This window comes from Oncorhynchus nerka, linkage group LG12 (genome assembly GCF_034236695.1).
Source record: "Oncorhynchus nerka isolate Pitt River linkage group LG12, Oner_Uvic_2.0, whole genome shotgun sequence".
NCBI lineage: Eukaryota > Metazoa > Chordata > Actinopteri > Salmoniformes > Salmonidae > Oncorhynchus > Oncorhynchus nerka.
Genome location: NC_088407.1, coordinates 47,543,980 through 47,560,741, shown reverse-complemented (window position 1 = coordinate 47,560,741; position 16,762 = coordinate 47,543,980). Strand labels below are relative to the sequence as shown.

Below are 16,762 nucleotides of genomic sequence, written 5' to 3'. Positions count from 1 at the left end.
ACAGTGTAATATTGCATTGACTGTGAGTGGTTTTTGTCTTCTGGAAAGAGTTTGAAATCCATTCAGGGGCATCCCAGAGTTTTTAAAAAATTTATTTGTTCTGATCCTGTTTAGCTCCGCAAGCACAGTCTGTGAATTTAGTGTAACCCCAATTGAAGGAACTGACTAAACTTATTTGAATATGTGATTTGCTGACGGCGATTGGGCTGTATCGTCTGCACAGTATATGCTCTGCTCTGTGACTTGATGCGCGTGCGCTCAGCCTCGTCTGAGGGTTCGTGATTGACTTATGCTGATTAACTCGATGCTCTGATGAACAGTTATTGAGATTTTTCTGCCTCTGCATATTAGTCCCCCCCCTAAACAAATGTATCAAAGGCAAGCTGATTAGGTGCTAAATGTGTTCTTTGATGTGAGAATTTCACAAGTCGAGTACCTGGTCACATTTTCCCTCTTGCTTGCTTCTCCAGCCATCCTCCCTCCAGACTGAGGGTAAAATCTTATTCTGGGAAGTAATCTCGGACCACTGCAACTGCTATCCCAGTACAATTACCCATCCCATCCTAGTCCCCCTTGCCCAGGGTTGTCTACAACCAAGCAAAGTTTTTGGACAAGTTCCGATACTTACCTCACTGCTTTTGAAAGTTTTCTATTTTTGTGCCCTACTGAACATGACCCAGGTAGAGCAGAGGGGGCTAATTTGTTAGCTCTGGTGGCACCAGTCCCGTGTGAGACATGCCCTGGGTCTGGGTTGGAGAACGAGAACCCTCCAGATGTTCCCAGGCACTGCTATTTGACGGAGGTTAATTCGTAATGGGCAGGGGCAGCGCAGTGCTCCAATCACTTGTTCTCCCCCTCTCCTGTCTGTCTGTCTTGGGGGGGGCACGGAGCATAGCAAAGGTGAAAAACGGATTAATTGAATGATACGCCAGCTAGTGTTCAGCCATTGATGAATTAAAGATAAACCCCAAATGTCACCTGGGAGACGGCATGTACAGTAGTAAGAGTATTGATTTATTCTAGTGAGGGATTGGGGGAGGGGGGAGACAGAAATGCAAAGGGAGGTCTGGGTGTGATGCAGCACAGGGAAAAAAGGTCTGAGTTGCAGACTCTGTCAGAACAGCAGGTGGGAGTGGACTTTGTTGGGGTTGAGTAGAGGTGAAAGTATACAGCCCTGTCTGTGGTGTGCTGCCATATATGTGCAGCAAATAGTGTGTTGTGTACCTGCAAGACCTCTGCTTGGTAGGGCTCCTATGTACAAGGAGTGTTATTAGGAGAGCAGCGGGGGGGGGGATATACTCTGTGGTTTGAAGGTCACTTCTGCTCTGAGTTTGCCAGTCATGCCGCTGAGAGACATGACCCCCCCCCCAATAAACTCAGCGAGGCACATCGCCACTAACAAGTAAAAAAAGAAAATAATAATTTTAAACTTCCTTATCCAGAGCTGCGGTTGAGGCTGGCAAATATTTTTACATTGTATACGTCCTTAAATTGGGAACCCGCCTGCTCCCTGCTTTGGGCCCTGGGGGAGCCAGACAACTTCAGAGCGAAGAGCGGGGCGTAGGCAAGGAGTTTCTCTCCTCGCCCCCGGTCAGCCCCCTCCGCCTGCCGAGTGCCGATAAGGGGGGGTAAACAAAGCCCCTTTTAATGTCACTCTAAGCCCCTGTCCTGGGGGGCCCTCGGAAGTGGGGGCCCAGGCAGCGGCCTTGTGAGTGTTGATTCGCAGGGGCTGGAGGAGACTGAGATGAAAGTCAGGGAGAGAAACTGGTGGCGAAAGGTCCCAGTGTCTCTAATCTCCTAATGCCTTAAATTAGGGAAGGGAATTGGCTGCTCTGAGAACGGCCTCAGCAGAGAGCCAGCGGAGTTCTTGTTGAGTTTGCAAAATAAATAGATCGCTTATGCATGCATTTCATTCAACAGATACAAAAAAGAGATGAGGAGGTGGCGGGATGGAGGTTCATAGCCTGCATTTGCAATTTGTACAGTCACTGCTGGAAATCAAATCGGTTTCTCTCCAGTGATTGACAGAATTGATGGATGCTGATTATATGGTTGGTTAGTCAGCCTGGCTGTTGGAGCTGCTCATATTTACCATGTGTTTTAACTAGATGGACGTTGTCTTGTTATAGTACCGCCCTGTGGCCATAGCTAACAGTTGTCACCCATGTTTGATTGTTGAAAGGGATGATGTGACACCTGCACACATACTGACTTGTTTAGCCAAACGTTCCTTGCATGCCACCAAACCTTCGCCAGAGTTAAGTGCCCCTTTCTGATAATTCAAGGGGACAGGGGGATGAAGCTGGTAGCGTGACCTTTGGCCAACATGACCCCTCCCCCACATACATGCTCACTCGCGCGTGTCTTTTTGGTTTAGAATGGCCGGATTTCCTGGCACAGCCTCTGACTCATTTTAGAACACAACCGCTTTATTTTAGAAGGGAAGGGCGGTTAGTGACTTCCTGGCAGATCTTGGAACTGTAACTGCCTCTCTGATAGGTCACACATTTAGCTTTTTGTATTTTATACATTCCAATGGCTTATGAGGGTGGTTACCTCAGTTGGTAGAGCATGGCACTTGCAATCCCAGGGTAATGGGTTCGATTCCCACGGGGGACCAATATAAAGATGTATGCATTCATTATTGTAAGTCGCTCTGGATAAGTCTGCAAAATGACGACATTTTTAAATGTTACCACCTGAGGGAAAATGTAGAATCTTTGCTGCAGCATAGAATCTGTTCCACGATGAGCAATAAGGGGTGATTAAAAAGAGGGTTGTTTACAATGCCATATGGGGACAGTTCTTGCACATGTGGACTTTTGATATCAAGTCCCCTGTTTGTCAAAGCACTGCTTTTTCCTCTATGCTGTTGAATTATGTGCTGCGTATCGTATTTCTGTCCTAGACGTTTGTGGCCCTGTGTTTATGAGCAGCGCTGAATTTACCTGGAGTGGAGGTTGCGTTAACAGCTCGGCCTGACGCCCTCTCCCTCCTTTCTCGGTCACAACGGTTGCCATCACCAAACATGGCTGCTGCTGGGGGGATACTGAAAAGACCCCATCCCTCAATAGATCTGTCCCCCCAACCTCCTCCACAACCATAGGTCCTTGAACCACTTATCGTGCATGTCAAAGGGGTGTATTTTTTTTAAAGCCATTAGATAAATTGGCTCAACTTTGGGTGGGACCTGCCCCTTGTGGTGGAAATTCCTGTCTTGTCCCAGTCTTCAAAGTGAGCAATTCCCCCACTTTCCAGCAAGCCCCTGCTCTGTCATGTACAATCAGCATCAACATATTCATAGCAAGGGAGAATTCACTTCTATCTTGAGAGCAGTTGCAGAGCGATCCATGGCAAAAAGGATATTTCCTATCAGTATAGGAACTCCTTTCATAACCGACTCTCCTCACATGGGGATTAGAGCTGCTAGTGTGGGTTTCTCTGGCTATGTCTTCAAATAAACATATAGCAGAGTAATTGGCCAGTAATTTATAGTATACCACGCAAGCATTATTTGTGTCACTGGCTGGGGTTTGATAAACACTGAGCTCGTCTGACCTTAAATATCCATAGCCATGCTGACAGGCGGTGTGAATTATCATGCAGTGTGCACTGTCAAAGACATTAGCTCTAGCTATTTTCTTATCTTATGACAGAGTAAGCTTGGGCGCACTAGCTAATTTTTAAAGGTTATGCTTCACCCAGGGACCTTGCTCCTGTCGCCTCTTGTCTATGAGCGTGTGCTCCTGATGCTAGACTGATGGCGGAAGGCTGTTGGTGGCCGACCGTGGGTCGAGGCTGTGCCTGGGTGCTAGTCCTCTTGTCGCCTTCTGCTTCCCGCGTGATGCAAACCGACATTTCGCTCCTCCGCTGCCTAAAGGGGCAGGGGGATTGGAATACAGCCAGAGTTTATCGCTATATTCTTTACTGGGTGACTAGAGGGCGCAGGAGAACCGGTGCCCTGCCGTCACCACCCCCACACCAGTCTAGTGACTAGAGTTGGCAAACAGACTTTGGCCTAGCCTGCCCACTTGTCTTCGTCAGCTCCACAGTAACGTAATCCACAGGGAAGCAAAGGGTCTGGTAAGGAAAGGTTAGGCCTTTGTTAGTAGGCAACTCCTAGAATGACTACAACATGTCTCTCGAATGTGCACAATGCTGGCCTTGTGGACTTCATTTGATTTTAGGAATTAGTAAGCATGGATTTCATACCTAATAAAATTGTGCCAACCATAACTTAGTGCTGATATGACCATTGAACAGATCTAGGACTTTTGTATGATAATTGCCCCTCTGAATAGAGTTATGGATCTCATACCTGTCACATTCTCAGCTTAGCACTGCATGTGGTAAACATGCCCAGTTTGTTTACCTTTTCAACTGTCTTGCTTGCTCTACCCATTCTTCTGTTTTTGTTTCGGCAAAAAATTGTTGTGGATTATTTTTGACATTGTTCCTTTATCCTAGTGGAAACCAGTTTCAAGTGGAGAGGATTACGTCTGTAAATACGTTCCCTTTGGTACAAAGCCGCAAAGCCACTCACGAGTGAAAGGGCCTCGATAACAAAATTGTCGAGCAGAGCCTTCACCCCCCCATAATTCCCTGAAAGTAGTTTCATTTCTATTTTCCCCTCAAATAATTCATTTTCAGCCTGCTTTCTGGCGAGCCCAGTGTGGTTCCGTAATATTTGCGAGGCAGCAGGGCGCACCATCGGGAACGTGAGACTTGTACCTGTGCTCTTGAATTTATTCAGTTTTTATATTAGGCCAGGAAAAGGAAGGGGCCCCTTAAGGTCACACTGTTTACTTGTCTGGAATCTGCTGTCATGGTAGCAATGAACTGATATCACATGTTGAGCGCTATGGAAGAGCAGAGCAAAAGAGATTGACTGAAGCTTATTAAATGAGGGGTTTGAACAATTCTGTCTGCGTTTCCAACTCAAAAGTAATGACCCTCGGCCATAAACCCTCAGCCCATGAATGACGTTTTACATAGTCACATCCTTGCCTGAGCGAGGCAGAGTGATCAGAGAGGAGACATCGTTGGTGGAAATCTTGAATCTGAGCTTAAAAACAACCAACCAAAAGCTATTAATGTACCTAGTAAGCTAAAGTATCTAGCTAGCACTCCTGTCAGGTAGCTAGATAGTTTGGTGATTTATTGCACACACAAAAAATGAACCTAGCAATGTTGTATAGGCTCCTCACTACGAGACTAAGCCAATTTGCCAACGCTAAAATCTGTAGATTTTTTAATTTTTTTGTTTAGGAAGCTAGCTTCATAATTTTCTGACATGCTGAAAATGCAGCCCTGTGTTTGACATGTCACTACAGTTTGCATTGAATTGTGGGTCATATCTGCCCCGCAAGTGACACATTGTTCACTCGCTCCTTTGAGCTAAATTGAGGGCTGAGGGGGGCAACATTGGTGAATTGGACCTCCACTTAAGATGCCAATAAAACTGCACTGTTTTCGACGGGGATTCCCCCAAGGGAAAGTGGATAGTGCAAGGGCTGAGGGGGTAAAACATTTTTAGTCTGCGGCCTATGAGTCCTAAGTATCACATGATTTCATATAAGTAGGCTGTCACATGACACATGATTTATAGTGCGCAAGTGATTATCTACACTGCAGTCTAAATGTGAAGTACCTGTAATGTTTTTCTTCCCCCTCTCTTGCAGTACAACTTTGTGGGCAGAATCCTGGGGCCTCGCGGACTCACCGCCAAACAACTGGAAGCAGAAACTGGATGCAAAATCATGGTGCGAGGAAAGAGCTCCATGAGAGACAGAAAGAAGGTGAGCTCTCATTGGTTTATTTGCTCCCCCCCTTTCCCCACTTAACTTTTTTTTGCAAGAACAGACTCGGATTTAAGACTCACTTCCAACCGGCTTGGTGGTTAGCCGTGCCCCCCCCCCAGTAATTTTGAGCTATAGCCCACAAGCTAACGATACAGCCTACATAAAGCGTAAAAGATACTTGACTCTAGGTTATGGAAAGGCTTCTCGATGGAAAGTGCCCTCTAAAGTGACAAGGGTAGGCCCGGGCAAAGTGCTGGGTCTATTCTGGGCTTGGCCATGGTGTGGTTCAGAGCTGTTTGGATTTCTGAAAGGGCACCAACGTCATGTGTCCTCTTCTCAAAAACCAGGGTTGCCCAAATGATTTTATTTACCCACCTCCCGCAAGTTCTGACAAACAAAATCATATTTTTTAATTTGTTGGACATAAGACTGTAAAAACACCAGCAAATCGGCTCCGTTGTGGAAATCTGTTCCAAAGTATTCCTGCGCATAAGAGGTGACCGTAAACAAATGTAAGCAAGGTTTAAAAATATTTGTCAAATATATCTGTTTCTTGCTGTCAATTTGTATTCTACAAATTATTGGTAATTGTTTCTGCCCCCTGATCATCCACTTGCGAATTTGGCCATCGGCTGAATATAGTTGATCTGCCATATCCTGGATATATGGCGGCAACCCAACTAGAGGGGTCAAACACAACGTTAGACTGATCTATCACTGTTACTACCTAGTTTTGATGTAACCACTGTGGAATTCTTCACTTTTCATACGTGACTTGACTTAGCTACCTCCTTATAGTCTGAGACATTTCTGAGATATTTTGAAAGCAAATGCCAATCATTTCTACGACACCTTCCACAACATTGACAATGCAACAGCACATTATTTTGTAGCCAGATGTGTTCTTTTGGCTGGTTTGGTTCCTTTCCCCCCTCTTTTCATCTGCCACCTCAGTGTAGTTAATTTGTTAGGCAGCAGGGCTACATTACATGCATTTGCATAAGTAAGGCGGGAGAAGTGTCCTTTATCCCCTCCACGAAGGACCCCCCCCGCCGCCTGCCTGGAGGCTCTGCCGCTTCGCTAGAAGAGGGGCAGCAGCAGAAAGCAACAAAGGGAGAATGCACAAGGATTCCCACCGGAGCCTCACTGCTAGAAGCTCCAGTTTACAGCTCTAGGGGTGGTTAACTTGCATCTTTCTTCAACACCACCCTCATTCTTGGCTTGTTTTCCATTTATTTTAATCTCCCTTGGCGTCTGTTCATTATCACAGCGCTGGTTATTTTTTGTGTGCTAATTCTGATCTTTTTTCAGAATTCGATTTGTGCATTAGAGGTTTTTACACGCAAATGCTAACGCACACCTCATTTAGATGACTGCTCCTCGCAGCTCATCTGATTACTTTTATAATCTTAAGCTACCATGGGTCATCAAACCTTATCTCCCTTCATTTGTCTTTCTATGGCCCTGAGACCTGTCTGATGCTCGCTGCAATTACAGGCCGATAAACGGACCAGCAGTTTTAACTGCCTCTAATAAATATGTTTCTGGAAAAGACAAGGGTGATGCTTTTAAGAGTGTAATATAAAATGGAGTAACAAAATATTAATATAGATTATACCTCGTAAGTTTGATTTTATTTCTGTCCCCCAGAAATGGGCAATTTCAGAGGTAAAAATTGACTGTGGCTCACACGGGTGAGAATGGGGTAGTAGGTATGGGAGGCAGAGAAGGCAACACTTCCCCTTGGTGTAACTATATGAATGTTTTCAATCAACTTACCTGAAAATAAGTGTTTAAATTAATTAGACCCTCCATCTCTTGTCACCCCTAGCACTGCCACTAACAGTACCACACGGAGAGCATTCTTCCCTCATAACCAAGGACACCTTCCCTCTGTCAGCCAGCTGTAGTATCCCCTCCCTGAACTGCCCTGTGTTCTCCCAAACTTCCCTGGAAACAGAGGCAGCAGGGGATAATGCAGTCTGTTTATTCAGGAGCCATTACCTCTGCCGTTTTCAGCTCTCAATAATTCAGTTTGCAGCTCCCTCCAGGGGCATGCCCAGCCCACCAGTGGCTGGAGCAATGGGGGGCAGTATGTGACAGAGCTAGGTGGGGGGGGTGTGTGTGAGTTAATGTGAAAGAAATTGAGCCATGGATGCAGGGGACTGGAGCCCCAGAGATGCCACTGGGGCTGGGCTCTTTGAGGTGGCAGGTTGTCGCTGGGGCTTATTCAAGAAACTCCGGTTCTGGTGGATGCCTATGCACGTAGGTCAACATCTATTTAAACATCTACAACTACTACAAGACCACATAAATACCACAAGTCAATTAGACGTGTGCACCAACTATCCAAAATTCTGAGCTCCATGCATATTGACTTCCGCTCTGTTCGGTCCAACCCCACAGGCCTCTGATGTTAGAAATTGTACAGATTGGGTAATTGTGCACTTGATAGCCCAAACCTTTTAAAAAGGCAATGCAAAGTTTATCGCCCATTCACAATAATGAGACGCCTCAGTCAGCCGTCTTAAGTCACAACCCTGTCGTCGTCGTCCCCCCACCTCCATGTCTCTGAGCCTTGATGTGGCAGTGCAGACAGGGGAGACAGAGGATAATAACCTGTCCCTCAGGCGACGCTCTGTCCTCTGATCAAACAAGGCCTAAATCACAAGGGACCTCTGCAAACACAGGGAAAGAAAGATCTTATGTACTGGAGACAATGTGTTCACGCTACTATGATCACAACCCAACTCCTGAAGAACTGTGCCTTTTTTGAAGGTGGTTGTGAAAATACCAACTTTGTGTTTAAAATAACATTTCAGGGCTTAGTTTGTAGTTGCCTTTAACCATGTCTTCAGATGCGGCTCACTGCAATGGCCTTTCTGTAGGAGGTGTTGCAATTCTCAGCAGAATGCTATTGAGTTCGAAGTTGGGAAAAACGTCAGTGCAATGCCCAGAATTTCATTGGCAGAATTTAAACGCCTGGATTGGCAATTGATATGATTGGATATTTGGCACTGCAAGCACACTTGGATTGTTGTACAGACTTTGAGGTGACTCTTCCCAGATACATCTTGATTCAACAAATGCTTGCTCATGCTTTATGAAGCTTGTATGAGAGCTTTTAGACTGCAGTTCCTTCTATAGTGCTTTAGGAACTGTGGAGAAATGTCGTCTTGGAGGTGGAAAGATGGAGGTGGAATTCAAAGTACTTGGACATGGCAAAGCAGTTGGGACTGTGATATAATTTATAACCGCTTCAACTTAGTTCCCCTTTTGACAGGTATTTAAGAGGGCTCCTTAAACCTGTTAGGGTGCATGTACCGCTAGGGGGACACCTACGACAACATCCAGTGAAATTGCAGAGCGAAATACAAAAATTGTAATATTAAACATTCATGAAAATACAAGTGTCCTACATCATTTAAAAGCTTAACTTCTTGTTAATCCAACCGCGTTGTCAGATTTCAAAAAGGCTTTACGGCGAAAGCATACCATGCGATTATCTGAGGACTGCGCCCCACATTAAAATACTTTTTTCAACCTGCACAGGCGCCACAATCACAAATGGCGACGAAATAAATCGCCTACCTTTGCAGCTCTTCCTCTGTTTGCAATCCTACGGGTCCCAGCTACACAATGAATGGTCGTTTTTGTTTGATAAAGTTCTTCTTTATATCCCAAAAAGTTTAGTTGGTGCCAATCATCTCAGTAATTCAATCGTTCAACATGCATACAAACAAATCCAAAAGTTACCAGTAAAGTTCATCCAAAAAAGTCAAACAATGTTTCTAATTAATCCTCAGATACTCTATCTAAATAAATGATAATATATAAGGAGAATAGTATGTTCAGTAGGGAAGATAAATAATGAAGAGCGTGCACCTCATTCACGTGCCAAAAATACTACTTTTCTAACGAGACATCTTGTAGTTTTTCCAACTATTTGCTCATTTTTCCATAAACAAGCCTGAAACCCATTCTAAGGACTGACATCTAGTGGAAGCCATAGGACCCAGATTGCAGTTCCTATCTATTTGTATATCCCATAGGCTAGCATTGAAATGGCCGGTGACAACAACAAAAAATTCTGGGTGGATTTTCCTCTGGTTTTCGCCTGCCATATCAGTTATTTTATACTCAGACATTAATTTAACAGTTTTTAGAAACTTCAGTGTTGTCTATCCAATGCCACCAATTATATGCTTATCCTTGCTTCTGGGCCTGAGTAACAGGCAGTTTACTTTGGGAACGTCAGTCATCTGAAATTCCGAATAATAACCAGTATGAAGTTAAACATAAGTATAGCTGGGTTGTTCCACCAATTTTGTGCTTTTTGAGAAGTCTGACTTGGTCAAATTTGATTTCACCTACTTTTTAACATGCTGTCATTAAGAGCACACGTTCAAATTAATAAACGTGTTCCCATTGCAAGAGAATAAAAAATGAAGACTTAAGGTGCCAAATAAAGTAACATGGATAACTAACAGGATTGACGATTTCATAAGTCAGCCATAAATCCCCTTGTGAGAAGGGAATTGAAGCTTGTGTGCAAGCTTCACAATTTATTTATTGTTGAAGGTCCAATGCAGCCATTATCTTTATCAAATCGTTTCTGGGTAACAATTTAAGTACCTTAATGTGATTTTTGTTTTCAACTAAAATGATCAGTAGAAGCAAGTGGCTTCTAATCAAAGAGCAATTTCTCTGTGTACTGAGAGGAGGGGAAAACTAGCTGTTTATTGGCAGATTTGGACTGCTTTCTTATTCGTCTAACTCATTTTTGTCTGCAGGTAGGCCAGAACTCCATCGCGCCAGAACAGGCAAATTTTAGGCGGCCTTTTCAAACGGCTTACACTAAAAGGGCATTATCATTTTCACAGTATTATTCCAACATCATAGTGGGGAAGTGTATAAAACACAATGATACTTGATCCAGACAAACTCAGCTACTGCTCTGTTTAATTGTCGGGCATCTTCAGTTAAATATAATTCAATAAGTCAACATTTCAGAGACTGTCGTGCACGAATGCATTGATTATACTATCAATTTGACTTTGGTCTAAGCAAACGTCCCACCTGGCCAAAAGCCAGGGAAAATGCAGAGTGAAAAATTCAAATAATCAAACTTTCATTAAATCACACATGCAAGATAGCAAATTAAAGCTACACTTGTTGTGAATCCAGCCAACATGTCAGATTTCAAAATGGCTTTTCGGTGAAAGAAAACGATGCTATTATCTGAGGATAGCACCTCCGTAAACAAAGAAACCATATATCAACCCTGCAGGCACGACACAATGCAGAAATAAAAAATATAATTCATGCCTTTGACAAGCTTCTTTTGTTGGCACTCCAATATGTCCCATAAACACCACAAATGGTCATTTTGTTTAAATCTGTCTATATATCCAAAATGTCAATTTATTTGGCACATTTGATCCAGAAAAACACTGGTTCCAACTTGCTCAACGGGACTACAAAATATCTCAAGTTACCTGTAAACCCAAAACATTTCAAACTACTTTTGTAATACAACTTTAGGTATTTTTTTACGTAAATAATCGATACAATTGAAGACTGGATGATCTGTGTTCAATACAGGAGGAAAACAATCTGAAGCATGCTTTCTGGTCACGTGCCTCTATCTAACAGTACACTTCAAGTGACCCTCGTTTAAGATGGATGTACTTCATTACACAAATGAAAAACCTCAACCAATTTCTGAAGACAGTTGATATCCAGTGGAAGCGATAGGAACTGCAAGAAGGTCCCTTAGAAATCTGGATTCCCAATGAAAACCCATTGAAAAGAGTGACCCAAAAAAATAAATCTGAAAGGTTTGTCCTCGGGGTTTCGCCTGCTACATAAGTTCTGTTCTACTCAGACATAATTCAAACAGTTTTAGAAACTTCAGTGTGTGTTCTATGCAAATCTACTTATAATATGCATATCTTCTGGGGATGAGAAGCAGGCAGTTGAATTTGGGCATGCATTTCATCCGGATGTGAAAATACTGCCCCCTGTCACCAAGAAGTTAAAGAAACTTCTCCTTAATGCAACTGCTTTGTCGGATTTCAAGAAAGCTTTACGGCAAAAGCACACCATGCTATTAATCTGAGTACAGCGCTCAGCCACCAAAACAAGCCATACAGATACCTGCCATGTTGTGGAGTAAACAAAAGTCAAATGGCATTATAAATATTCACTTACCTTTTGATCTTCATCGGAATGGAATCCCAGTTCCACAAATGTTTGTTTTGTTCGATTAAAGTCCATATTTATGTCCAAATACCTCCTTTTTGTTTGCGTGTTTAGTTCACCAATCCACATGCACAAAGTCCAGACAAAGTCAAAAAAGTTCCATTACAGTTTGTAGAATCATGTCAAACAATGTATATAATTAAACTTTAGGATGTTTTTATCAAACCTTCAATAATATTCCAACCGGACAATTCCTTTGTGTTTAGAAAGGAACGGGAACGGAGCTCTCGCTCACGGCCGCACGCGATCAACAACTAAAGGCTTTCAGCTGAGGCATCTACCGTGACTGGTATTGTTCGCCCGCCCCTTTCACAATGAAACAATGTTCTAAAGACTGACATCTAGTGGAAGCCTTAGGAAGTGCAATCTGACCCCATTCACACTTTTATAGGCAATCACTTGAAAGACTTCAAACTTCAGATTTCCCACTTCCTGGTTGGATTTTTCTCAGGTTTTCACCTGCCATATGATTTATGTTATACTCAGACATCATTCAGTTTTAGAAACTTCAGTGTTTTCTATCCAAATATTTTAATAATATGCATATCCTAGCTTCTGGGCCTGAGTAACAGGCAGTTTACTCTGGGCACGCTTTTCATCCGGGGTGATAAATACTGCCCCCTATCCCAAAGAAGTTAACCAGTAAGGATGTAGTACATGAGCAAAGTTCGCTGAGGCTAGAGATATTTGGGAGAGACGTGAGACTGATTTTAAATTAATGCAGTTTTGGTGACAATCAGCAAATTTTGTGTTTAACAAAGTTCTAGGGTAGTGAATTGAATCAAGCTTCAGCTGTAAGCGAGCATGGAAAGGTGGCATACAAATCTGGAAGCTACTGGTACCTTCTTACATTGTAAAGTGTTCTAGCCTATATGGATATTTTGTTTGGCAAGCAGATTCTACATGCCATGTCAAATTATTAGGGTTTTAACACGTTCAGCATGAATGTGGAGTGAACATGATGCAGCCCAGACCCAGGCTCCCTGTGCAGGCTAAGTGAAGCAGGCACGGTCCAATCATGCTATAAAGGGGGACATCGGCTGGGCTGAGACTTGATCTTTGAAACACACATTCTTGTACCAAGCAGTTTTTCATGCTCGAGTATCGGAAGAAGTTTCGGTATACAGCACAACACTAAATGGTGGTGAAACTTGAAGAAATGTTGGGATTAAATGGGTGAAAATCTACCTAGAAGTGAGAGGGATGACAAAATGCAGAAAGTTGGCACTTACTAAGCCTTTATTCATATTTTTTAAGTTTATAGAATTCTCCATGTGGTCTATATTAAATGGCACTTCATTTTATTTAACAGATTTTTAAAATTCAGTATTTGTGCACAATTTGTACTTAAAATGTAATATCCCATTTTGTGGAACAACCCAACTCCTTTGTTCCAGGCATAGCTAGCCTTACTTTCTTCTGTCTTGCCTTCTGTTTCCAAGTCCCTTTTGGCCTGGTGGCATTTGCGACTGAAGTGCATCCACCCCATGGCTAAGAGGTGCCATCGAGGAGCCCTTGGGGACTGGGCGAGAGAGGGACAGCTGGTTTGAGACAGTCGCTTAGCTGTGAAATGTGAATTCTGGCACAGTGTTGATATAAATAGTAATTGTAGACTCGCCCAGATTAAATCTAGCACCAGCTGACCACGCGAGCTACCCCTGTCGAGGGCTGTGGAACTTTCCTCTTCCAATATAACAAACAAGAAGGGGCAGGTCAAATTACACTGGACATATGGTCAGCTATTTCTGTGGCCTTTTTTCCATGTGGTGTTTTCAGTGTTGAGTATAACCTTGGTCGAGGATTTATTGAGTTAAGCTTAGCGGGGCCAAGCTTGGAGGTTCGGGGCACCACACAAGCAAGTAATAGTTTTTTTCATTCCCTTTTTAACATTAATATTTTGGCCAACTTGATTACTTGGCAGTTCTCTCAGCCGGTTTCCGATGTCAGTAAACAGAATTTCACCGCTCTTCAAAGGCCTTCCGAACATGCCCTGCCCCCTCCGTCCCACCACTCTTCCTCCCCCGTTTGTCATGCTGTCACTTTTTCCTCTTGAGGACACTGTGACCTTGTTCACAGCAAGCCACAGTGGGAGAGTGGCACTCTGCACCGCTCCCAGCCTTCCTTGCTTCCGCCCTTCCTGGGGTGTGACTGTGAATCCCCACGGTACTGGAGCTCTCTCTGGCTGTCTCTCTGTGTAGTGTTCACTTGCTCACCATCTCCTCTCTGCCGCAGTCACACACACTCCTCAAAATGACCAGTGCTCAGAAATGGGCGATTATGTTTGTGGCAGGTGCAGTTCCACAGGGTGTTCTGAGGAGGTTGTGGTGGTTCAACTGACAGTTAGCTCCTGTCTGTTTCTCCACAAACTCTTCACTCACCTCCACGCTGCCTGCAAAATAGGCCACAAGTAAACAGCCCATTGTGAAATAATTTTGGCTTCTGCCTGTTAAAACTATGCCCTCCTTCTCTTGTGAAATTGAAGGACACGAGAGGAATATTAAACTTAATTTTCCCGCTGTGTTTGTTTGAGAGACAAAAGATTGTGTGGGAAAGTCATGGCAACGTCTCTCTCGGCAGAGGAGGCGGGCAAGCGGCGGCATGCCACTCGACTCTGGCTTGGCACGGCGTGCGCCGAGCCGCATATTAGTAAGTGTCAGGTGGACCTCCCGCAGTGCCTCACAATGCATGGGTAGCAATTAGACACCTCAATTACCATGCCTAGTTCACAAATGAGCAGTGATCGGAGGAGCACCAGGGAAAACGTAACGTGTGTTGGAGGGGGAAACTGACGACACGGCATTAAAACACACTGCCTAATTTAAGCTTTTAGTCAGAGGAAAGCAAAGCTGGAAGCTAGATTTTTCCCTCTTCCTTGTACCGTGACCTAAATGCCTTGGAGATTTGGCGGTGGTGTTTTGATGCTGAAATGTGTTGTCATGATAGAGCTCGGGGAGAGATGGTTCTCTGAGAGCTTAAGACTGCTGCTGCTTTTGTCATAACATGATTTGAAGCTATAGTGTTTCATATTCCTACTGAGACTCTATTGTCTGCGGTTTGAGGTTAGTCTAGTCTTTGTTTGAATCGAATTGTGAACCTCAATTCATAGCCACAGAGGAAATGGTGAGCTCAGATATGTCTACATATAAGCACACACGACAGTAAGCTGACATGGTGGTGTGACCCAAAGCTTTTAAGAGCCCTCCGTGCGGTGCAGTGCTGTCGGAAAACGTCTCAAAAGAAGCCAGGTAATGGGGGAGAGCGTGTCAGAATGGAGAGCCTTGCATTTTACTCCGACATATTCCACTCTCCCTTCTCTCAAAATGCTAGGTGTGCGGGAGTTTTGAGCCAGGTCTGAAGACTTACATTTTGAATTCCCCACTCAGCCTCTGCAGTCAAATACTGGGCCCCATTGTGTGCACTTTAATATGGCCCTCTATTTAGCCGTGTTGAAGGCCTCCTCAAGACTTGATCGGCGGTTTTTCAATAAAGGCCATTCTGACATTTCTAAGCTCACCAGCGTCTCAATTTAGCACCTCAAAGTGCTTAGCGGCCCCCTTTCGGAGAGGGGTAAAATGGCTCTCTCGGGCCCTTTGTTAAAACACCCATGTTATTTTTTTGTTCGACAGCACGGTAGGTCTCCTTTTGGATAGGTTGGTCAGATTAACTCCTATTACGTACATACAGTTGATGTCAGAAGTTTACATACACTTTAGATTGGAGTCATTAACATCTTTCAACCACTCCAAATGTCTTGTTAACGATAGTTTTGGCAAGTCTGTTAGGACATCTACTTTGTGCATGACACAAGCAATTGTTGGAAAAATTATTTAGACAGATTATTTCACTTATCATTCACTATCACAATTCCAGTGGATCAGAAGTTTACATACAGTAAGTTGATTGTGCCTTTAAACAGCTTGGAAAATTCCAGAAAATGTCTTGGTTTTAGAAGCTTCTGATGGGCTAATTGACATAATTTGAGTCAATTGGAGGTGTGCCTGTGGATGTGTTTTAAGGCCTACCTTCACTCAGTGCCTCTTTGCTTGACATCATGGGAAAATCTAAAGGAATCAGCCAAGACCTCAGGGGAAAAAAGGTATACCTCCAAGTCTGGTTCATCTTTGGGAGCGATTTCCAAATGCCTGAAGGTACCATGTTCATCTGTACAAACAATAGTATGCAAGTATAAACACCATGGGACCACGCAGCCGTCATACCGCTCAGGAAGGAGATGCGTTCTGTCTCCTAGAGATGAATGTACTTTGGTGTGAAAAGTGCAAATCAATCCCAGAACAACAGCAAAGGACCTTGCAAATATGCTGGAGGAAACGGGTACAAACTATCTATCCACAGTAAAACGTCCTATATCGACAACCTGAAAGGCTCTCAGCAAGGAAGAAGCCACTGCTCCAAAACCGCCATAAAGCCAGACTACGGTTTGCAACTGCACATGGGGACAAATGTTGTACTTTTTGGAGAAATGTCCTCTGGTCTGATGAAACAAAAATAGAACTGTTTGGCCATAATGATCATCGTTACGTTTGGAGGAAAAAGGTGGAGGCTTGCAAGCCGAAGAACCCCATCCCAACCGTGAAGCACGGGGTTGGCAGTATTATGTTGTGGGGTGCTTTGCTGCAGGAGGGACTGGTGCACTTCACAAAATAGATAGCATCATGAGGAAGGAAAATTGTGGATAT

At 43.8% G+C, this 16,762-nt stretch overlaps 1 protein-coding gene across 4 annotated transcripts in view; it reads left to right on the top strand.

The window, feature by feature from the left end:
* Positions 1-16,762, top strand: part of qkia (QKI, KH domain containing, RNA binding a) — a 93,416-nt gene that overhangs the window by 39,688 nt on the left and 36,966 nt on the right. For all 4 annotated transcript variants that reach the window (XM_065025625.1, XM_029674991.2, XM_029674988.2 and 1 more), the window contains exon 3: positions 5,682-5,798. In XM_065025625.1, the coding sequence (XP_064881697.1) occupies positions 5,682-5,798 (117 nt within the window). The remainder of the gene's footprint in view (positions 1-5,681; positions 5,799-16,762) is intronic.